General features: G+C 32.5%; 2 protein-coding genes and 1 pseudogene across 2 annotated transcripts; 2 read left to right on the forward strand and 1 right to left on the reverse strand.

Moving 5' to 3' along the window:
* The first annotated feature begins 4,245 nt into the window (after positions 1 to 4,245).
* On the forward strand, positions 4,246 to 7,565 carry LOC125812520 (receptor-like protein Cf-9 homolog). The gene is made up of 2 exons (XM_049491993.1): positions 4,246 to 6,866; positions 7,439 to 7,565. Exons 1-2 carry the CDS (start codon positions 4,246 to 4,248, stop codon positions 7,563 to 7,565), a joined length of 2,748 nt encoding a protein of 915 aa, XP_049347950.1.
* A 646-nt stretch (positions 7,566 to 8,211) lies between these two features.
* LOC125812522 (putative pentatricopeptide repeat-containing protein At1g10330) lies at positions 8,212 to 9,173 on the reverse strand (annotated as a pseudogene).
* Positions 9,174 to 14,842: 5,669 nt separating this feature from the next.
* On the forward strand, positions 14,843 to 15,907 carry LOC125812523 (receptor-like protein Cf-9). Its single transcript, XM_049491994.1, has 2 exons — positions 14,843 to 15,316; positions 15,488 to 15,907. The coding sequence occupies exons 1-2, from the start codon at positions 14,843 to 14,845 to the stop codon at positions 15,905 to 15,907; spliced, it is 894 nt and encodes a 297-aa protein (XP_049347951.1).
* Positions 15,908 to 24,810: the final 8,903 nt, after the last annotated feature.

Genomic DNA, 24,810 nt, shown 5'->3' on the forward strand with positions numbered 1-24,810 from the left:
GCCTTAACCTCAAATGTTTTTGACAATGTAGTGTTTGTATTGAGAATATGAATATTATTGAAAGATCATATGCAAGCTTAATGAAATAGTTCAATCCCGTGCAAAGCATGGGTAATTTACCTAGTATATATATATATATATATATATATATATATATATATACACACATTAAATAAACATAGTTAGAACCACTATGACTCCAACCATCACCATTCACCAACCAAAAGCTAATCAAACTTGTATTACTTTTGTATTTAAGAACTAATCAAACTTGTATTATTTCAATCACTCAAAAGCTAAAGTGTCCGGTAAGTTCTATTATTTTCTAACAGAAGAGAGTTAGAGTATGTTTGGATGGGCTTATAGCTTTTGACTTAAAAAGTTAAGAATTACACTTAGAAAATCATTGAGCGTAGTTTTATAACTCAAAAGTTACTCAACTATTTAGAAAGTCACCCAACTAATCTAAATGATTTTTTAATTAAATTTTGTTGAAATTGAAAATTTTATTTCAAGCTAAATTTCTAAGAAATAATAAGATGCCATTTTAACCATTTTAAAGAATTTTTTATTATCCATTTATATGCACACATAATTTGTTTTAATTATTATCATAATTATGGTATTCTTCTAATATAAATTTTTTATATTAGACGGTAGATTTAATAGTCTAAAAAAGTTCTTTCAGTAGAATTTCACCTAAGAATGTGAAGGAGGATATGTAATTGACAACTTAAAATTTGACAGAAAGTTAGTAGGTGTGCTTCTTGGAATTTGATTACTCCAAAGTTGTAGATTTTTCTTTGCTTAATTTGTGGTTCATTCATCTTTCACATCCGCCGGTGGATGATAACATTAATTAATTCATAGGTAAGTATTGAAGAAAGATCACACCTTTGAATATGCATTTATGATCCACAACAATAAATTTGACCCAAAAAACGAATTTTAAGATTATTTTTTAAAGAAAAATCAGTTTGTTAATGAAAAGGGTTAAATGTATATCATTTATTAGACAACGAGGGTGTATCTGTTTATATGCACCATTTGTTAGCCGATGGAGGTATTAGGTATATATGCATCACTTTTTAATGAGGAGTATATATGCTCTAAATCGCAAAATTGAGGGGTATATTTGTTTTTTGCCCTAAAATAAAAAATAAAAAAATAAATTAAATACTTTTTTTCACTTCAATTTGTTGAAAAGGTATGTGTGAGCCACTTTTATAACGGTAGAAATATATGTGAGCAACTTTTTCACTTCAATTTGCAGGATTCAAGTCCACTGCATTGCTGGGATGAGAATAAAAGCTTTTAATTTCATAGTTTGTGATGTTTCGTAAAGTGTTTGTTACATTTTATATGTTCCAGTTTTCTTCTGTTGTGACTCAACAAATTCAATTGCAAGGAAAAACAATAGAATTTCATAGAATGCAAAGAGATCAAAAGGGAAACTGGAATAACAGTAGAAAACTTGAGACGATTTGCGAGAAAACAGGAATAACAGTAGAAAACTTGAGACGATTTGCTAGAAAACTGGAATAACAATAGAAAGCACATTAAAAATACTAAAACAACTCCAAATTCTCGTGTACTTTGAAATAGAAAAAGTATTCCTCGATATTGATCAATATATAATAACTTGAATACAATAGAGTTAAAAAGTTGGGGAAACAACATAACCTTGAATACTAAGGTTTAAATCCTAGCAGTGGTGAAACCAGATATCACATTTCAGGATCTAACATTGCTTTTTCCCACCTCTCTGTGCCAACATAAATGCTTGAGAGTTGCACCATTTCCCAACTCAATAGCTCCACCAAGTCTACAAGCACCCAAGACGGTAGCATCAGCTTCAAAAAAAAAGGCATCTTCTTTATGAAGTCGTAAGCTTCCTGTAGTGGATCAACCACACAACCATAATATTTCATTGTAGTAGATCAAGTCCGAATTCATGTGACATTGCTTCAAACAATTAGAACCTGAATTCGACAAGCTTGGCACACGCACAAGCTGGAAGAAGTCATAGCATTCCATGTGCAAACCTGCTCCATCGCATCAAATACCTGTGTTACAGAAAATGGTTAAAAATACATGCAAAGCCTCGTACTATAAGGATAATATTTAGGACACTAATAGCAGAGCTCGAATCAAATTGATGATGATTTCTGCTTCTTTTCAGATAATAATAAGCTTCTTGCTTATGCAACATGTTGAAGTACTAGTTTCTAATTTTCCAACATAATATTTTCTTTACATTTGAATTGAGCTCCTTTTGAAACAGAATACGCAAGGCATAACTTATCCCTACAAAACCTATGTTATCTAAACTTTTGCCTTGTGAATTAGATACTACACAACTTATGCCGGACAAAGGAAAAAGTTCTCTTATGAAACTAGGTCATAGTTAAGGGTACTTTGACCCACAAACTTCCATTAAATGATAAGCAGGGGTAAAAATTAAAGTCCATTGATTGAGGGATAATAATTAAAGACCACCCCAAAATAAGGGCGATCACCAGAACTGCAGATCTAAACCAATTTACAAGACAAATTGTTAAAATAAACCGACATCAATTGCACAAAATTCTTAATGAAGAAACTCTTAAAATAGTGTGATATCGTTGTCTTTGGGCAATACATGCACAGTTTTCTTCCAAATGTCTCCAATCATTAAGAGTATCACTTCACTTTATACACATCTTCTTTTTCTTATTAACTTCTAATGCGAGACATTGTTCATATACCCAACCAACATAACATGAGGTATTCCGTTACGGTTATCATATGCAGCTCATACCTGCAGATTTATCACCAAAACAACACTCCGCTTCATCACTTCCTCCAGTTCCAAAATTGTGGAAATATGAATATGGAAAAGTAATTAACAGAATTTACTATCTTGTTCACTTTCAGTATTCCCTGGATACAAATTAATTCCCAAAGTAGACAAATAAGCTCAGCATAATTTCATTTGTATCAGAACAAATACATGTGTTATTACAAGTATTGGGACTTTCATTTGAATCTTTCTTGAATTGACTTGAGAATGTGATTTGACTTACAGTGCAATGACTTGAGAAAGATTAAATAGTCTTTACATATTGTGTGACACATTGAATGTGAATGTGTAATTTTAAATAGTCTAAAATTGACTGAAAATGACTGGGTGACCTTCCTGGAATTGATTACTCCAAAACAACACTTAAATGTGCCTAGCAAAATTTATTTTTATCTGGCTATTGTCGAATTCCAAATACTACTTCACATACATATCAGTTTATAATCAATTATGTATGGTTAAACATATTAGCACATATTGTATAGTTTTTGCTATTTTTAATAACTTGGCATATTTTTAATTCAAAGGAGATTCGGACTCAACTTCAACTTCTTCTGTACAATTTCAAGAAGAGTAAAACACATTGACATCTGAATTTACTTCGAAAATTTAAAAATGGCTTTCATACTTCGAAGAACTTGATCATGGGAAATAAATTAAGACATGGCATACACCTTCTTTTGCTTAAAAAAGTCGACACTACTTAAATAAAAGGATACTAATTATCAACTTGGGACAGAAAGTAAGACCTTAAAATCACAAGAAGTGCAAATCCAAACCAATTAATAAGACGAATTGTGAAAATAGACCGACATCAATTGCACAAAATTCTTAAAATGGTGTGATTTAGTCGGCTTTGGGAAAAACTTGCACAGTTTCCTCCTAAATGCCTCATATCTTCTTTTTCTTATCAACTTCTAATGTGAAACTTTGTTCATACATCCAACCGACATAACATCAAGGTATTCAGTCGCTGTTATCATATGCAGCTCATACCTGCAGATTTATCTACTTCATCACTTTCAGTATTCTTTGGATACAAATTAGTAATATTTTTATTTGTTGTTAAAAGTTGAATTTGCCAGAAAACACAAGGTGAAATGCTTACATGTGTATCCAGAGAGAAGTTGGAAAAAAAAGAAGAGAAACAGTTTCTGCTTTGGTTGTTTAGACAAAATGCATGTGTTATTACAAGTGTTGGGATTTTCATTTGAATTGACTTGAGAATGTGCCTTGAATTGTGTGACCTTCCTGGAATTGTGTTATTAAATGTGTATAATAAATTTCTTTGCTTAATTTATGCTATATATACCTCATCAAAATTGTTGAATATAGACACAGATCAAACATTTCTTGATTTCTTCTTTATCAACTTAATTAGTTTTGAACATTTTAGTGCAGAAATGAGCTACGTAAACCTTGTATTTTTTATGATATATCCCTTTCTCTTTCAACTTGTTTTGTCCTCATCCTCACCTCATTTATGCCCCAAAAATCAAGCTCTTTCTCTTCTACAATTCAAACACATGTTTACAATAGATCCTAATGTTTCTGATTATTGTATCGGCATAGGAGGCCAATGGATTCAGTCATATCCAAAAACTCTTTCATGGAACAAGAGCACAGATTGTTGCTCTTGGGATGGAGTTCATTGTGATGAGATGACAGGACAAGTGATTGAGCTCAACCTCACTTGCAGCAAACTTCAAGGCAAGTTTCATTTCAATAGTAGCCTCTTTCAACTCTCCAATCTCAAAAGGCTTGATTTGTCTTATAATGATTTTTCTGGGTCGCTCATTTCACCTAAATTTGGTGAGTTTTCTAATTTGACGCATCTTGATTTGCTTCTTACAAGTTTTACAGGTCTAATCCCAGCAGAAATCTCTCACCTTTCTAAATTACGGGTTCTTCGTATCCGGAGTGATTATGGGGTTAGATTCGGACCTAACAATTTTGAATTGTTCTTGAAAAACTTGACCCAATTAAGAGAGCTCGACCTTAACTTTGTGAACATCTCTTCCACCTTTCCTCTAAATTTCTCTTCTTATTTAACAACTCTATGGCTTCCATACACACAGTTACGTGGGATATTGCCCAAAAGGGTTTTCCACCTTTCCAACTTAGAATCTCTGGATTTAACAAACAATCCCCAGCTCACAGTTAGATTTCCCACGACCAAATGGAATACCAGTGCATCACTCATGGAGTTATATCTGAGTGGTGTGAATTTCATTGGTAAGATACCTGAATTATTTAGCCATCTAACTTCATTGGTTGACTTAGTGATGAGTTCTTCCAATCTCTCGGGGCCCATTCTTAATCCTTTATGGAATCTCACCAACATAGAGGTTTTGGACCTTCATAATAATCATCTTGAAGGACCAATTTCTCCGTTCTTGAGATTTGGAAAGCTCAGGGAGCTCTCACTTAGAAATAACAACTTTGATCTCCAACTTGAGTACTTACCCTTTAACAGAAGCTGGACACAACTTGAAACGTTAGACTTTTCGTCCAATTACCTAACTGGTCCAATTCCATCGGGCGTTAGTGGACTGCAAAACCTACAATCACTCAGCTTGTCATCAAACTACTTAAACGGGACTATACCATCCTGGATATTCTCCCTCCCTTCACTATTTGATTTAGACTTGAGTGATAACCATTTCAGTGGAAAGATTCAGGAGTTCAAATCCCAAACATTGTTTTCCATTTCTGTAAAACAAAATCAGCTGGAAGGTCCTATTCCAAAGTCATTCCTAAACCAGCAGGGACTGTATTATCTTATTCTTTCTCAAAATAATCTCAGTGGACATATTGATTCAGCCATCTGCGATCTGAATTTGGGTGTGCTAAATTTGGGAAGTTGTAATTTGGACGGAACAATACCACAATGTTTGGGTGAGATGAGTGAACTTTGGGTTTTGGATTTAAGCAACAACAGTCTTAGTGGGACAATTAATACAACTTTTAGTAATGGGAACCAACTCAGAGTCATTAAAATGGATGGGAATAAGCTAGAGGGGAAAGTCCCACGATCTTTGATCAATTGCAAATATTTGCAACTCTTTGATTTAGGTAATAATGAGTTGAATGACACATTTCCAAAATGGTTGGGAGCCCTACCTGATTTGCAGATTTTAAACTTGAGATCAAATAAGCTGCATGGCCCTATAAATGATTCAAGGACTGAGAACTTGTTTGCTAAAATTCTAGTAATAGATCTCTCATCCAATGGATTCAGTGGAGATTTACCTGTGAGCCTTTTTGAGAATTTTCAAGCCATGAAAATGATTGGTGAGAATAGTGGAACCCCAGAGTATGTAGCAGAAACATATTCTACTTTATACACAAATTCTTTGATAGTGACAACAAAGGGACTGGATCTTGAACTTCCTCAAGTTTTGACTACGGACATAATTATCGATCTCTCAATGAATAGATTTGAAGGTTCTATCCCAAGTATTATTGGAGATCTAATTGGACTTCGTACGTTGAACTTGTCTCATAATAACTTGAAAGGTCATATACCAGCATCAATGCAACATTTATCTGTACTTGAATCATTGGATCTCTCATCCAACAAAATCGGCGGAGAAATTCCACAACAACTTGCATCCCTCACATCACTTGAAGTCCTAAATCTCTCTCACAATCATCTTGTTGGATGCATTCCGAAAGGAAAACAATTTGATACGTTTGAGAATAGTTCATACCAAGGGAATGATGGGTTACGTGGATTGCCACTCTCAAAAGATTGTGGCAGTGATGAAGGGGTACCACAAGCAACAACTCCATTTGGGCTAGATCAAGAAGAAGAAGAAGAAGAAGAAGATGGAGATTCATCAATGATAAGTTGGCAGGCGGTTCTCATGGGTTACAGTTGTGGACTTGTTATTGGACTGTCCGTAATATACATAATGTTGTCAACTCGATATCCAGTGTGGTTTTCGAGGATGGATGTAGAATTGGAACACAAAATTCTTACAAGAATGAAGAAATACAAAAAAGGATATGTAACCTCCAGGTATTAACTTGATCATTTTCCTTCAAAAGATTAATTTTTATATAGCAATGAATTTTCTATTTCCTTCATCCTTGAAGATCTTGACTTTTAGTCTTCTTTTTTAAAAATTGCAGGATTCAAGCCTAATATGTTGCGGTGAAGCAAATATAAGCCTTTACCATTCATAATCGGTGATGCTTATGTAGTGTTGGTATCCTATGAATAAAGACATGATTTTTCTTCCTTTGGGACTCATCCATATTTGTTTTCTTTTCATCTTCTTTTTTATTGTTTATTACATGGAGACTGTTAGCTTGAGTTCATCCTAGCTATTAGTTGAGTTATTGGTCTCACCCGCAAGTCAGTTCATAAAATTTATGAAGTTATTATCTTATCTTTTTCGTAATTACATTGTTAGAGTGGGTAGAAGTCCTTCAAGCTCTTATCGCAGGCACTTGAAGCCCCATTGATTTCTATTTCTCTGAACTATGTCACATGACATCATCACACAAACATTGAACACCTCACTTTAAGTTCACAAAAATAAAAATCTGTAGTTACTAGCTACAGTGTTCAAATATAATTGTGTACAGACTCATGATCGTTTTTCATCAAAAGGTTGAAGAAACATCAGGAAACCATGGACCAAAGTTGCAGTCTGCTATCTTAGCAGTTAAAAAGTTGGAGAAACAACCTCGGAAACCAAAGTTAGAATCCTAGAAGAGGTGATACTGGAAGAACTCTTCCCTAAGTCTCGGATGGTAAGGTTATCCAATATGGTGGAAGGTAGACGGTACCGATTGAATTAATCGAGCAGAACACAAGCTGACCTGGATATCCCTATTATACAACTACGCCTCAGTCCCTAACAATAACTTGCATAGAGATACATGCAATAGTGTTTAAAGCCTAAACTAAGATTAGACATGAACACACAATTGAATGATAGAATTGCTAATGATTGAAACCCATATGGATTTGACACTTCACTCAGGAAGGAAATAAACAGAACAACTTGCCTTTAAACAATGTTTTTCATGATCATCTATTGTTCAGATTAATTAACTAGCAAACCGCTCCATCACTTCTCAGGGTAAATAAAAAGATTCAGAAAAATGATGAGAAAACAAAAAGAATTACCTAGCCAAGCAGACTTTGGAACCAGGTTTGCTGTGCATTTTCACAAAAAATGTATCCTCCTTGATCTGTCAAGCTATGACATCAGCTTTCTTTAAGCAGTGCTTCAATCTCTGTGCAAAACCAATATGAAGGACCCTTTTAGCTGATTTTGATGAGTCCAGATTTCACCACCAAGCAGGCTCATCGACAATTTTGCAAATAAAAGCTGCTACAGTTATCAGCTATATTAAATAAAACTGTGGGCCAGAACCTTCTGTATTCCAGCATCTAACATTGCTTTTCTTAAGGAAACAGTGGGATTCCACCTCTCTGCGCCAGCATAAATGCTTGAGAGTGCACATATCGCCCTGAATGATTCGGTTGCGATTTAAGCAATAGTTGAGCTACTCCGTTTCCCAACTCAATGGCTCCATGAAGTCTACATGCACCCATCAGAGCCCCAAGACAGTAGCATCAGCTTCAAAAGGCATCTTCTTCATGAAGCCATAATGTTGCATCTTAGCTACAACTCCGAATTCACATGACACTGATTCAACCAATTGAAAACCGAAATTGACAAGCCTGGTACTCACACAAGCTGATAGAACTGCCATGAAGGTAACTCATGTGGTTGCAGCCCATTTGCTTCTCCCTACCATTCAAAGCTAGGAAAGAAATCATAGCATTCCAATGCAAACCTGCTTGCTAACCATCACATTAAATACCTTCAAAGCATATACCAAACAACCCATCTTCCCATAAAATGCGATCAACGCAGTTGTCATGAAGACACTCAACCCCTCATTCCTTACCATGTACTTGCCTCCCTAGATATAACGCCACACCAAAATCCAAAAACGTGCAAGAAGAAAACTACTAACAAAAGTAGCCTCATTTGGCTTCAATAAACCACACTTCACATCCTGTTGTACCATAATATTCTCGAAAAAACTACAGCAACCTCAGAGCACCCGTTCTTCATGTACCCATGAATCATACTAGTCCATGAATAAACATCTCTATAAGGCATGCGAGAAAACATCAAAAACCCAAGCTCATATCCCCATTTTCCCCACAAGCACCAAGCATCACATTATACGAGACAACACATGGTTCAGGAATTTCATCAAACACCTTGCATGCACTCCCGATACCCGAGTTTGCCTGTGTGGTGTACAGCCCAATAAAAGATGTACACACATAAGCAATTTATTTTGTTAAGTGGTGAATGAAATTTTAGCTAATAGAATGAAGTAAGCGGCAGATACATGGGATAATACTTTGGGATTAACATAGTTGAACTACTGTGACTCCAACCATCACCATTCACCAAACATTAACTACTATGCAAACAAATAGGATCACAAATATGAGCTAAAGTTGATTTCTTTTATCATCTATCAAAGTCCTTTCTTGCATTTGCCAAGGTGAAATGCTTACATGTACATTGCTGCTATTATTGTTGTATTTAAGAGCTAATCAAACTTGAATTTTTGACTTAGAAATGTTGGTGACGTGGTCTCTATACACCAGTTAATTTTCTAGCAATAGTAAATTGTCTTTTGAATTGTGCTATATAAACCTCATCAAAATTATGCTATCTCCTGTATTCAGATTAGCAAATCAGAAATAATAAAAGATGAAAAGAAAAACACAAAGAACTATCCGAGTCCACAAAATCCACTGTGTGTCCTTAAGAAATTTAATCCCCTCAAGTATCCGAGGTTGTAGATTAATTTCTCCTAAGATAAAATGGATTAACCATTAAAGAAGTAGTGGTACCTCAAACTTCGATAATTTCAACGAACTCAAAATGACAGCAATGAATCACACACAGAGACACGATCGATCGATTTTGTTTTGTAAGAAATGTATGCAAAAGAAGAGAAGAATTCGATGCAGAAAATGAGAGAAAACCCTTATATTTATAGCCAACAAAGGGTAAAGGTCATAACCCTTTGGAAAGAATACAACCTGTCAAAAAGAAAACAGTCTTTCAAAAGGTCACAACACTTTGGAAAATGCATAACCTTTCAAACAGTCACAATCCTTTAGAAAGGACACAACCTTTCATAAAGGTCACAACCCTTCGGCATAGTTACAACTCTTTAGGAGAGTCACAACCCTTCTTTTCCTGTTCACACCTTTAAAACCCAACAATCCCCCACATGAATAGGGAATGGCTATTATTTAAACATATGCATGAAAAACTGTTTGATTCGTAATTAAGGATTGATTGCCTCTGGATAAGTGGGTTTCCCTTTGAACTTTCCATAGTGAACATATATTGGATATACTCGGTCAATCGATAGATTTGATATTTTTGAACCGTCGAGCTTTGCTGTATACCTAGACAACATCAGTCACACAATCAACCCTTGAACTATTTTTGGTTCTCATTGTTTTGTTCGTTTCAGCTATGAACACGTCTCGGTTTATAAGTGCGTAGAGAACTGGCCTTACCGAATTCTCCTTGAAGCGGCTTACACTTCACACTTACATAAGTGATTTCTAAATGTGTTATCCCGTAGATACACCATTTGATATACCAAGTATCAAACTTAGAAATCATTAAAAAGTCCTAATGTCTTTATCCTTGTTACTGAACATTGTCTTATCATGAGAATGGACCATAAAAAATATTTTGACAATGATGAACCGTCATCAATGACTTTGTTTGATCTCCTTGAACCTAGATCTTGGATCTTCAGTCTTCTAGGTAGAGTTACCGCCACAATGACTTGTTCTCGGCCATAGTCCCATTCCCTTTGATAATCTATCAACTCTCTCTCTAGTTAGGCCTTTTATAAGTGGATCCGACACATTATCCTTTGATTTTACATAGTCAATTATGATAATTCCACTAGAGAGTAGTTCTCTAATGATATTATGTCTACGCCATATATGACGAGACTTTCCGTTATATATCATGCGCCATGCCTTACCTATTGCAAATTAACTCTCACAGTGTATGCATACTGGAGCTAAAAGGTTTGGGCCAAAAATATTTCAAGAAATTTTGGAGTCATTCAACTTCTTCACTGGCCTTATCTAGAGTGATAAACTTAGATTTCATAGTAGAGCGAGCGATACATTTTTGTTTGGAAGATTTCCAAGAGACTGTTCCTCCACCAAGAGTAAATACAAATTCACTTGTGAATTTTACTTCATTTGACCTGGTGATTCAATTTGAATCACTATATTCTTCCAATACTGTTGAATATTAGTTATAATGCAAAGCAATAATTTTTAAGTATGTTTTAAATACTCCAAAACTCTTTTCATTGTCATCTAATGAGTTTAATTGAGATTACTCGTGAACCGACTCAGTTTACTAATAGCACATGCTATATCTGATCGTGTAGACTTTATGATATATATCATACTTCTCAATACAAATACTTGAACGTGTTAAGTACCTTCTCAATCACATCAGTAACGTTAATGTCTTTCATATCGAAGTTACTTTCTAGCATATGCTTAGTAGCATTTACATCAGAAATGTCTCTTTTGATGATCAACATGTCATCAACATAAAAACAAACAATGACCTTGTGATTTGGAGTGTCTTTAATGTAAAAGCATTTATCACATTCATTAATCTTGAATTCATTTGCCGACATAGTTTGGTCAAACTTCACATGTCATTATTTGGGCTTGTTTTTAGTCCACAAAGTGACTTAACAAGTTTACAGACTTTCTTTTCTTTACTAGGAAGTAGGAACCACAAACCCTCGAATTGTTCCATGTAAATTTCTTCCTCCAATTTTCCATTTTAAAAAATGTTTTCACATCTATTTTAATGAATTTGAAGGCCATATTTCACAACTAGCGCAATTAACATCTGAATTGATGCAATCCTAGTTAGTGCTATTATATGTCAAACAAGGCTTTCTTATTGCCTAAAGCCTATGACAACAAGTCTGTCTTTGTATTTGTCAATAGTTTCATCAACTTTCTTTTCCTTTTGTAGATCCACTTTGAATCCAAAAGTTTATTTCCTGGAGGAAGATCAACCAACTCTCAAGTATGGGTTGCTCAAGATTGAATCTATCTTACTATTGACAGACTTTTCTCAAAGAGAATGAGTCCACAAAGGACATAACTTTTAGAATAAATGAGACTTATTTTCAAGAAGAAATGTTACAAAATCAAACTCGTAGGAAGTAATTTGTCCATTGACATTTACTACGCCTCCGAATATCTTTATTAAGTACATTCTCCTTTGGTTCTTTCCAAGGTCGTTTAGACCCTTCACTTGACTATCCGACGGTTCGGACTTATGAACCATAAATCGACATGCTTTACCATTTGTAGCATATCCAATGAACATACAATAAAAGACCTTCTGTGAGGTAACATTTTCCCACAAATATTTTGTTCTTTACTTTTTATAAATTTCTCCAATACAGACATTGGTTTAGTGTCAACACCTTGTCATATGTCCTTTTTAGAGGACCTTTCCATAACATTCAATTTGTTATAGAATTACCCATGATCATAGTCTCATCGGTCCAATAAGCGCAATATGACCCAAATGTTTGTTTTACAAAACAAACATAACAGATCATTTTTCACCAATGTTCATGTCTATACAAAAAAAAAATTATTTTAATAGACATATCTTTTCATGAAAAATCACAATATTTTAAGTGAAACTTTTTCATCAAAAAATACAATTCTTTTGAACGAGTAATATAGTTTTGTGGTTTTATACTAGTCAATAGAGACTCAACGTCCACAATATCAAATATACTCCAAGAATTTTGTGGGTCTAATATAATACAAGTATGTCATTAAATTTCATATCTTGTACTTTCAAATTTAAATTAGATAGTAAGTCTAATTTTGTCTTTATTACAAGTAAAGAGCCCCCCACATTTTCAATATGTTCTCAAAAATATTTTTCAAGTATTTCAAATTATTTTCCACATATTTTTTCTCATGCTTACACATTGGCAACACGAAGCCTTCTTTTGGAGATTTAATCCATATAAACACCCATTGCAGGCACAAAAACCACTAATTTTATGTCACTAGTATTTATTTTTTTTCCTTTTTGTCACAACTAGACAAACCACTTAGTATTTAGAATACTAACAATAAAGATTCAATCTTTATACAACTTGTTTCTAGTTTAACGATGAAGTTTTTATATTCTTCTAATCGTTAACCGACTGAACCTTGAATTCTAATGAAGTTTTAATATTCTTTGAATCAGTTTCACATTCAAACAAAGTAGTAAACCAAAAAGGTTTTAATCTCCAGAAACCTTAAATACAACACTGTTTCGAGCTAATGATGAAGATTTTATTTTTTTCAATCATTTAGCCTTAATTTCCTGACAAAGATTTTGTACTCTTCAAGTCAAAATATTCATTCAAACAGAGTATTTAACAAATTGGTAAAGTTTCTATATTCTTCAAACCAATGCACAATCTGATTTGTTCGTGAAGTTCTTATATTCTTCAAATCAAAGGAGAAAAAAAAATCTCCAAAAGTCAAACACAATCAAATTTCACATAGAGTAGAAAACTACAAAAGTTTTATTTTTCCTCCTCTAAACAGAATACATATTAATAATAATAAAGATATATTATGAGATCATCACATAATGATCATCTATCCTAACATTTATGAAATAAATTTCATAACTTATAAAGGATAGAAAAAGAAAATAATAATCAAGGAAAATAAAGATAGAACCTGATTTTTACTCTCATTGAATCATATTCTATCTGTCAACAATAATTCCATGCAAGTCACTTTTCTTGCTAATTTTTTTTTTCTTTTCTCAGTTTCCATCACATTCCTATTTTCCTCAAGAAGACATTTAATTTCAACAAGAAACTAAACTCATGTTCAAATATTGTTAGGAGACAACATTTATTCATTTACTTCTTCTCATAGTTATATAAAACCAAGAATATAGGGAAAACATTAAAGTGTTCATCTTAGCCTTTATGCACAAAATAACTTTTCTCATTGAAAAGAAAACTGAAGGGGTGCAATGCTTGAATGCACTTGGGAAGAAAATAAAAATAATCTTACCCATCCAAGGAAAACTTACTACAAAAAATATACTCGAACATATTAAAGTAGTACTAATTCATCCCAAATCTCTTTTATCATTTGATAAAATAATTCTCTTTTTCTTCTTTTTCTCTCCCCATAAAAAGAACACAGAAAATAGAAATAATTTCCTTACCATAGAAAATACCAGGATTAAATTTCTTAAGCTTGTTATCTCCTGTATTCACATTAGAAAACTAGAAATAATAAAACATGAAAAGAAAAACACAAAGAACTATCCGAGTCCACAAAACCCACTGTGTGTCCTTAAGAAATTTAATCCCCTCAACTACCCGAGGTTGCAGATTAATTTCTCCTAAGATAAAATGGATTAACCATTAAAGAAGTAGTGGTACCTCAAACTTCGACAATTTCAACGAACTCAAAATGACAGCAACGAATCACACACACAGACACGATCGATCGATTTTGTTTTGTAAGAAATGTATGCAAAAGAAGGGAAGAATTCGATGCAGAAAAATGAGAGAAAACCTCTCTATTTATAGCCAACAAAGGGTAAAGGTCATAACCTTTGGAAATAAAACAACCTTTCAAAAAGAAAACAGTCTTTCAGAAAGGTCACAACACTTTGGAAAAGGCATAACCTTTCAAACAGTCACAACCCCTTAGAAAGGACACAATCTTTCATAAAGGTCACAACCCTTCGGCATAGTTACAACTCTTTAGGAGAGTCACAACCCTTCATTTCCTGTTCACACCTTTAAAACCCAACAAATTATTGAATAGAGACACAAAGCAAGAATTGGAAAACTTAATACTTTTGATATATATTTTGAGGCGCGAAAATGGGCATTGGAAAACTTGCATTGTTTCTGCTATACGCATTTCTCTGTCAACTTGTTTTCTCCTCATCTTTACCTCATTTGTGCCCCAATGATCAAGCCCTTGCTCTTCTTCAATTCAACAACACGTTTACTATAAATTTTGATGCTTCTTCTAGTGATTACGATCCTAAAACAGTTAAATGGAATAGGAGCACAGATTGTTGTTCATGGGATGGAGTCAAGTGTGACGAGACGACAGGACAAGTGATTGAGCTTGATCTCAGTAGCAGCCAACTTCGAGGCAAGTTTCATTCCAACAGTAGCCTCTTTAAACTATCCAATCTCAAAAAGCTTGATTTGTCTTATAATGATTTTTCTGGATCGCTCATTTCACCTAAATTTGGTGAGCTTTCTAGTTTGACGCATCTTGATTTGTCGTATTCAAGTTTTACAGGCCTAATCCCAGCAGAAATCTCTCATCTTTCTAAATTACAAGTTCTTAGTATATAGAGTAGTCTATTAAGATTCGAAACCCACAATTTTGAACTGCTCCTTAAGAACTTGACCCGATTAAGAGAGCTCCACCTTAGATCTGTGAATATCTCTTCCACCATTCCTTTGAATTTCTCTTCTTATTTAACTAATCTAGAACTTTCAAACACGTAGATATACGGGATATTGCCCGAAGGAGTTTTCCACCTTTCCAACTTGGAATCTCTTGATTTATCGGGCAATCCCCAGCTCACTGTTAGGTTTCCCACATCCAAATGGAATAGCAGTGCATCACTAACGAAGTTAAATATCAGTAGTGTGAATGCTACTGGTAGGATACCTGAATCATTTGGTCATCTAACTTCACTGCGTACATTGAGAATAGCTTCTTGTAATCTCTTAGGCTCTATTCCTAAACCTCTACGGAATCTCACCAACATAGAGGAATTGTTCCTTGGAGATAACCATCTTGAAGGATCAATTTCTGATTTCTTTAGATTTGGAAAGCTCAGGTCGTTATCACTTAGAAATAACAACTTTGATGGCCAACTTGAGTTTTTATCCTTTAGCAGATGTCGCAACTGGAATCATTAGTGTTTTCATTCAATTTCCTAACTGGTCCGATTCCTTCTAATGTAAGTGGTATGCAAAACCTACAACGTCTTTACTTGTCATCAAACCTCTTGAATGGGACTATACCTTCCTGGATATTCTCCCTCCCTTCACCTAAATGGTTAGACTTGAGTGATAACCATTTCAGTGGAAACATTTAGGAGTTCAAGTCTAAAACATTAGATCGAGTTGTTGTAAGACAAAATCACCTGCAAGGTCCTATTCCAAAGTCACTCCTAAACCAGCGTGATCTATATTATCTTCTCCTTTCGTACACTAATCTCAGTGGACAGATTGCTTCAACCATCTGCAATCTGAAAACATTACGAATGTTATATTTGGGCAGCAATAATTTGGGGGGAACAATCCCACTATGTTTGGGTGAAATGAGTGAACGTTTAGTTTTAGATTTAAGCAACAATAGTCTTAGCGGGACAATTAATACAACTTTTAGTATAGGAAACCAACTTGAGGTCATTAAACTTGACGGGAATAAGCTAGAGGGGAAATTCCCGCAATCTTTGATCAATTGCAAATATTTAGAAGTTCTTGATTTAGGTAAAAATGAATTGAAAGACACATTTCCTAAATGGTCGGGAGCCCTACCTTATTTGAAGATTTTGAACTTGAGATCAAATAAGTTCTATGGCCCCATAAAAGATTCAAGGACTGACAACTTGTTTGCTCAAATTATAGTCATAGATCTCTCATCCAATAGATTTAGTGGAGATTTACCGGTGAGCCTTTTTGAGAATCTTGAAGCCATGAAAATAATTGGTGAGAATAGTGGAACCCGAGAGTATGTAGGTGCTATAAATTCTTATTATTACACAAATTCCTTGATAGTGACAACAAAGGGACTGGTGCTTGAACTTCCTCAAGTTTTAACTACAAACATAATCATAAATCTCTCTAACAACAGATTTGAAGGTCATATCCCAAGCATTATTGGAGATCTCGTTGGGCTTCGCACGCTGAACTTATCTCATAATCGCTTGGAAGGTGATATACCTGCATCACTGCACCAATTATATGTACTTGAATCATTGGATCTCTCATCAAACAAAATCAGCGGAGGAATTCCACAACAACTTGCATCCCTCACATTTCTTGCAGTCTAAAATCTCTCTCACAATCATCTTGTTGGATGCATCCCCAAAGGAAAACAATTTGATACGTTTGAGCATAGTTCATACCAAGGGAATGATGGGTTACGTGGATCGCCACTCTCAAATGATTGTGGTGGTGGTGATGGGGTACCACAAGCAACAACTCCATTTGGGCTAGATCAAGAAGAAGAAGAAGAATTAAGGAGATTCAACAATTATAAGTTTGAAAGCAGTTCTCATGGGTTATGGTTGTGGACTTGTTATTGGACTGTCCATAATATACATAATGTTGTCAACTCAATATCCAGAATGGTTTTCGAGGATGGATGTAAAATTGGAACACATAATTATTACAAGAATGAAAAAGCACAAGAAAAGATATTAGTTTGTTACCTTCAGGTATTCAATTTGATATTTAATTATCAATGAATTTGCTCACCTCCTTCATCCTTAAAGCTCTTAACTTTAAATTCTTTCTTTTATGAAAATTGCAGGATATCCACAAAATCTGATTCCGATACAAGATATATACAGAAGGTGGAAATGCAATTGAGGCACATTAACGACTTGACGGGAAGCCACGAGAATATTTCAACGAATCTGAGAGAAGCTCATCACCCAATAGAGTATCCTGATAAGCCAACATGTTTGAAGAACTTGCTTAACAAAAACAAAGTACCGAAGGAGAAATCAGAGGCCACGAGAAACAAATCATCAGTTGAACAAAGTAGATTGGCATAATATCGACTTATGTACTTATGTACTAGTAATGATATATTATACAGAGAGAGTAGTTGAAGTTTGATTCTGGATTGTTTGTTGTTATAAGAAAAAAAATTGAATACCAACTTTGTCAATGAACCAACTGGGCGTTTCATTTTAAATTACAACGGGACTATCGTTGTGAATCAGATACATATGCAGAACTCAATTGCAAGCGATCATATTCTTAATAGTAATCGAGATGGAAGTTTGATGTCACTACAGGGCAGTGGTATCAGCTGAACTGCTCTTATTGGTTATGAAGAAAGTAGACAGAATCAGTTTCAACATTTACACATCAACACTCATTTTCAGTCATATGACTCGAGATGATGAAAGTGAACTTAACGTTACATTGATTCAAAAAGAGTCTAACAGATGATGGTTCAAGAGAGAGGTTCTAATCTTTGAACGTAACGTAGAGAATGTTGGTTCAGTTCTAATAGATCTATTGAATGCCCACCCCTAATTTTAACTGTTCTAATAGATCTATAAAAAAAAACTAAGGACTCACGTGCAACACACGTGTCCAGGAACTAGTTGATTTAAAACTCGAATAGTCTATATCGTTGAAATTTAGAAGTCATTCTCGTCTTTATTGATAAGTAGCAAATTTGAATTGTCAAAATTGAACATATGAGGTTTTAAGGGAATAACTCAGTTTCCAAGAGTAGACTATAAAACAGGAGATACCCTCATTCACTTCATCATTTCAATTCAATTTTTTTAGAGAATATTTTGGTATCCAAAAAGAGGCATTCGAACCAGTAAGGGAAACCCTATTGTGCTTCTTCATTCAATCTAATTATTAAGTGAATAATTCAACGTCCAAGAGAATATAAACACGACGAAGAGGATACTGATTCACTTTCTCATTTTATTCAATTTATTTTTGCTCATTAAGTCTCGTACTAAAGTACTCAAATTATGCGAAGGTGAGTTTGATTCTATTCAAATCTCATTTTCTCATTTAATCTATTTTCTTGGTTCTGAATTTACGAACCATCTCTAACTGATATGTGGTTCTTCTTCGTTTAGCATTGTTTGTACTCACTTTTTTATTTTTCTTGAATTTGTGATAAAATTGATTTTTCCTATGTTAAGTCCTAAATTTTGATTGTTTTTTGTCTTATGAGGTTGTTTATTCCACAACTTTGTATGAGTATATCTCAATCTAATTATGTTTGATTAAAGTAAAACATCATGATGATTAAAAAAAAATTCTTCCTTTGTTCAGTATGATTGAATTACTAAAGAATGAGAAAAAAAGATGCAAATAAGAACCAGAAATTTGAAGAATCTAGAGTGTACATAGTTAATTAATTTTACATCGTATCATTGTCTTATATTAATTATTTTTAAATTGGAATTTTTTTTTTGGCCAGAATGATATTTTATCTATGTTATTTTACCTTTTTAAACATTTTTACCCTTTTAACTTTAATACTTTTTAACTAAAAATGGAAAAAACATCTATTTATTTTAAAATGAGAAAATAGTCAAATGCCCCCCTAAACTATTAGTCAATTCTCAACTACACACTTATACTTCACGGGGGTCCTATTACCCCCCTGAACTTTTTATTTTCGATATTTTGTGACCCCTAAACGCTAACTTGTCCAAGAAGGTGAATACACCTCTTGTAGGCGCGTAAGGGTTCAACAAAAAGACATAAAATGACTAAAATTGAACTAAATAATCCATGTGGCGGTATCTCATTGGAGATTATATAAGTAATTCAATTTTTTTTTTTAATTCTTTCCCTTTTCTTATATCACAAAATTGTTATACCCATTTCATGATTTCTTCAAGTTTTTCTCAAAGTCCTTCAATGGTGGCCGTCATCTAAATTTCATCTCTAGGAGCTCCAAATCAGTTTATAGCTATTGATTTATGCTTAGTTAATCATATATCAACTGTTTTTAGTAACAACGTCAATCACCTAACTCATAAGAAACTTTCATATATGAAGCTCAAAAATGGAGTTCAAGTTTTTTCTTAATTCCCTCATAATTTCAGCAAAATAAATAAATAAAAAGAAGTCAAACCACAATGAACCAACAATGGTGAATTTGAAATTTCACTTTCTAATTTCATTCTTACCAAATTTGTTTTCACTCCCACATTTGTGAATACTTATTTGGGAAATTTTGTTTTTGGGTTGGATTTCAAATTGAAAGTTTATGTAGACTAGCTATGGAGTTGTTCTTCTTCTTTAATTTGGTGTAGAGATTTTTTCATCATTTTCTCTTATTATTCTCTAAAGAAATCATTAGTATTTTGGAAAAACAATCTCTATTTGAAAGCATTTTTTGTAAATTTCAATTTCTAGGATGGATACTTCATATAATTTTACAGGAGATTATTAAATTATTAGTTTGATTAGGCTTATAATTTACAAGGAAAAAAGAAAAGAATAAAAAAATGAATGTACAGTGATTCATCGCGTGTGCTGCACAACTTTGACATAAAACTGGTTATGCCTTTTTAGGGAGGTGATTATTCCATATTTAAATAGTTCAGGGGGTAATGGGACCCCCGTATAGAATAAGTGTGTAGTTGAAAATTGACTAATAGGTTGAGGGGGCTTTTGACTATTTTCTCTTTTAAAATTAAAAAAATATTATAGTTTTTTGTAATTTTTTGGCCATTTAGCACTTCCCAATTAATAATTGTCATCTTTCACATTTTCAACGTTATCAATTCGTCCTTTGAATTTCTATTATTACAATAACATTTGTGCATATCTTTAATTTTCACTTTACAGAAGTAATACCAAAATGTGAAGTCATTTGATTTTTTTCCTTTTTCTCTACAACAATTTACTTTTTTTCTTTGTTGTATTTTGCTCACCTCTCTACAAATTTGTGTGACAATGGATATAGGATACATGTGCGAAGCACGTGCCCAAAGACTAGTCAAATATATTATGTTTGAGAGATAAGAAAACAAAAGGAAAAGAAAAATGGCTTTTAAGTTATGGTGAAAAATAAACAAGCTTCCATTAATCTTATTAATTATAATCTTCCAAAATTAATTAGAGATGATCCATAAATTGAAAATAAAGAAAAAAAGGGACATAATTAATTAGATAAACAGAAGATATGAAAATTACAATAATGATGAAGTCAAAATATTGGAACTATTCATTGTACTCTCTGGTACTCCTTGTTGCATATGGTAGTACTCTTTGATAGGAAGTTTTGAATTACTCACTTCATGCTTCTATATTAATTAGTCTAGTTTATATTTTGCACTCTTCTTACAAAAAATATTAATTAAATAATTATTTTACCAAATTAATTTTATTAATGTTACTTTGAAATTTCAAATTCGACCACTAGTACTTCAATTAATTTAAATAATAGATAAAATATCATTCTGGCCAAATTCTAACCAAATTTTCTGGCCAAAAAGATTTTTCCCTATGAATAATTATTACCTTCATTTAATCAAATCTAAAATATAATATTCAACTTATATACACTCAATATCAGACATTACATCAATTTTGTTGGGATACAAAAATATTATAAATTATACTATGTATTCTACATGTATATTCATATTTAGGTAGTGGAAAAGACTGACTATTAATTATTATTTCATTACTGATAATGACTCAACTTTTTAAAATTCGCACATATTTTTTACGGCATTTGTTCACATGCGACAAACAATCAAATCTGAACTGAACCTTGTCCTTCTTTTGTTTTTCTCGCAAGCAGGAAGCACACTAGTAACGTGTGTTGCGTGATTCTATTGTGTTATAATGTAATACGATGGTAAACGTTAGTTATGTTATAATAACTAAGAGTAAATGTCCAAATTTTGTACAGAAAATGAATGTGCTTAATTCTGTCTTTATTATTTAAACATAAAATGTAAAAGGAATAATTTTTAAGCTAAAGGGTAAAATTGCAATCTAACTTTGAAGTAATATATAATGATTATTTCATTTTAGACAATTAACTTATTTTATTAATCATCCAAATGAGAATTGCAAATCCCAATTAGTTAGCTTTGTCAAATACAGAGAAAAAACCCCAATCCATACCACCTTCCTAGTTTCCCAATTAGTCTAAGTAGCTGATTCTAGGAGCTCCAACATTCATTTATTTATTTATAAACACTCTCTCCATTGTTAATTTATATAAATGGACTTTGCCGGGGATAACTTATCTGTCATTTTAGTATAAACGGTGAGAAAAATAATCTTGAAATAAATTATTTATTTTAAATGTCAAGAAAATTACTGCAATACTGTGTTTGGGATTTTAAAACAAACATCCAAATTAAAAACGTACAATTTTTTTTTTGCAATCCTAATTCGAATGTTATAATGAAATGGAGAGGCAAAAGTTTAGCCGTCAGTAAGAAGATGAATTTTGTCGGAAAAAAGTATCAATTCCTCACGAAATACTGTTTGAAATATTCTCATGGCTTTCTATTAAGTTGCTAATGCGTGTACATTTCTAGATCCTGTAATTCTCTTGTATTCAATTCAAATTTTGTGGATATCCATAATTGTCGTTCTATGACCTATTCTGGTGTGACAAAATTCCTAATCCATGGAGCAGGAGGAGTTTGTTACACTGTTGATTAGCAAAAGGAAGATGGACAAACCTCTGCTTTTGACCTTGTTCAAATGGATAGTTTTGATGAACTCCCCTTCAATATCCCTGTAGATTCTCGTTTGAATTGCGTTAATGGTTTATTTTGCATTTGGGAATCATTATCTATGCAATCTGCTACAATTATAAACGCCGGTATAAGAGACATAAGATTTCTTTCCAACCTAAATGATGATTTTTATCCCCTTCACTATTTGTTAGGTTGTGAGCCAGAAGAAAAGAAGTATAAAGATTTATTAATTAAATGGCGTGAGTATATATGCACCTCATTTTTAATGAAAGATATAGCCACTCTAAATCACAGAGTTGAGGGATATATTTTCTCTTTTTCCCTAGTAAATTTCTTTGCTTAATTTGTGTTATACATACCTCATCAAAATCATTGAACAACAAAACAAGTAAAGATTTCTTGATTTCTTCTCTACCAAGTTACAAGTTTTGAAAGTTTTACTGCAAAAATGGACTATACCGACTTGTCCATTGACTTGAGAATATAAAGTTGGCAACTCAAAATTTGACTGAAAGTGACAAGGTGACCTCCTCATAATCGATTACTCCAAAGCAACAATAGTGGATTTTTCTTTGCTTAATTTGCGGTTCACAATATACCTCATTAAAATTACATTCAATCCATCACATTTATTGATGGCTTACAGTATTTGTCTATCTGAACTTAATGAATTAGTCCCACCAAAAATTGAAGTGATTTTTTTATTGAATTTCTTTTTTACCTTTCAAGTCAAGGTGCATACACAACTAACACTCTTATCTTAACTATACTAGAAAAAATGGAACATTAATATATGAGCAACCTTCACATATAGCAAGCATAAAAATTATATTTGTATGTTATAGCTATAGTTTGCATAATTGCGTTCCCTAGCAAATTTTATGTTTGCTATGGAGCTTTTGATTTGTATAATTCGCTAGAAACATTCAATTTTATATAAATTGTTCAGTTTTGTATAGATTCATTTATACATTGTAATTTGTATAATAAGATCTATATTTGTATAATTATAAGTGTATAGGACGAAAATATATGTATTTGTATTTGTATTTGTATATACACTTTTCTCTCACTTTATACAAACACAAATGCATTTTATACATTTTATACCGAAATGTATAAAATGGTTAATTGTATACCGAAAATGGCTGATTGTATACCGAATCAGATGACAAAAAATGGAATGTTTGCTGCGAATTACAATTAAAATAAACTATGGCTATAACATTTAATTTAAATTAACAGTTTGCTATTTCATACAATTTTCTCTAATATATATTACTAATGTTCTAAATAAATCTAAATTCCTAATTATTTAGGAGTATAGTATGCATTTGCGAAAGATGTTTTTCAAATAGTCAAATTCCAGAAACTAAAATAATGACCACATTGAATTGAACCAGATCAATTATTAGGTTTCTTTAATTAAAACTATAGGTTAGATAGATTTGTATTTTATAAAAATAAATTATAAAATATTAATAAAATTGACCATTAGTATTTCATATAACTATTTAATAAAAAAGATATATTATACGAAAATATTTTTTTACTTAATTTGCTAAAATTAACAAGTGTAAGAGCAAATATTTTAATATAAGATTTAAATTAAAAAAAATTATATATGTTATTAATTATAATTAATTGATATGAATTGATTTCACAAAAAACTCCCAACAAATTGGAGAATAACATTTTCATCGTATTACTAGTTCTCCTCATTATTTATTTATTTCCACAAATTACTTTCTCAATATAACTTTGAAGTATATATTCTCTTGTTCAATTTTATTTGTCATGTTTATCTATTAAGAATAAGAAAATAATGATTAACATGACTATTTTTTTCACAAAATACTCCTATTAATTAATATTTAATATTAGGTGTTGAAAAATAATTTAAAAAAGTAATTAATAATAAAATATAAGAAAATTATTGTCCTCACTTTGCATTTTAATAATAACAAGTTAAAATAAAATCTATCTTTTAATAATGAATAAATAAAATTAACACACAAAATAATATTTAACTTATGGCCAATACATAAAAATAGTGTGCTTCTATTCACCAAACAAATTTAAAAATACTCTATAAAGACTAATGGGACCATCCTATCTTCCGCTTCCATGGAATTAAAGGGGCATGCTTTGTAATTAAATGGTAAAAGGATGGGCTTTTTTTAGAGCTCTTGATGGAGTCCAATTAATAAAGCATAAAAAATAACTCTACTAAGCAACTTTATTTAATAAAACTTTGTAAAGACTTTAATACCCTCAAGCTTTTATTTAATACCCAAAAACTGACATGTTGAAAAACTTTAAACTCTCTCTTCTAATATATAAATAATAATAATAATAAAATAAAATAAA

Source organism: Solanum verrucosum, unplaced genomic scaffold, assembly GCF_900185275.1.
Source record: "Solanum verrucosum unplaced genomic scaffold, falcon-dt-bn FXZP01000120.1, whole genome shotgun sequence".
Taxonomy (NCBI): Eukaryota; Viridiplantae; Streptophyta; class Magnoliopsida; order Solanales; family Solanaceae; genus Solanum; species Solanum verrucosum.

What these genes read in the sequence shown, in the direction of transcription:
- LOC125812523 (XM_049491994.1), top strand. Translation starts at nt 14,843, where the DNA reads ATGGGCATTGGAAAACTTGCATTGTTTCTGCTATACGCATTTCTCTGT. An exon ending in CTCATCTTTCTAAATTACAA is followed by an intron (nt 15,317 to 15,487) that starts GTTCTTAGTATA and finishes TCAAACACGTAG; the next exon opens with ATATACGGGATATTGCCCGA.
- LOC125812520 (XM_049491993.1), top strand. Translation starts at nt 4,246, where the DNA reads ATGAGCTACGTAAACCTTGTATTTTTTATGATATATCCCTTTCTCTTT. An exon ending in AAAGGATATGTAACCTCCAG is followed by an intron (nt 6,867 to 7,438) that starts GTATTAACTTGA and finishes AATTGTGTACAG; the next exon opens with ACTCATGATCGTTTTTCATC.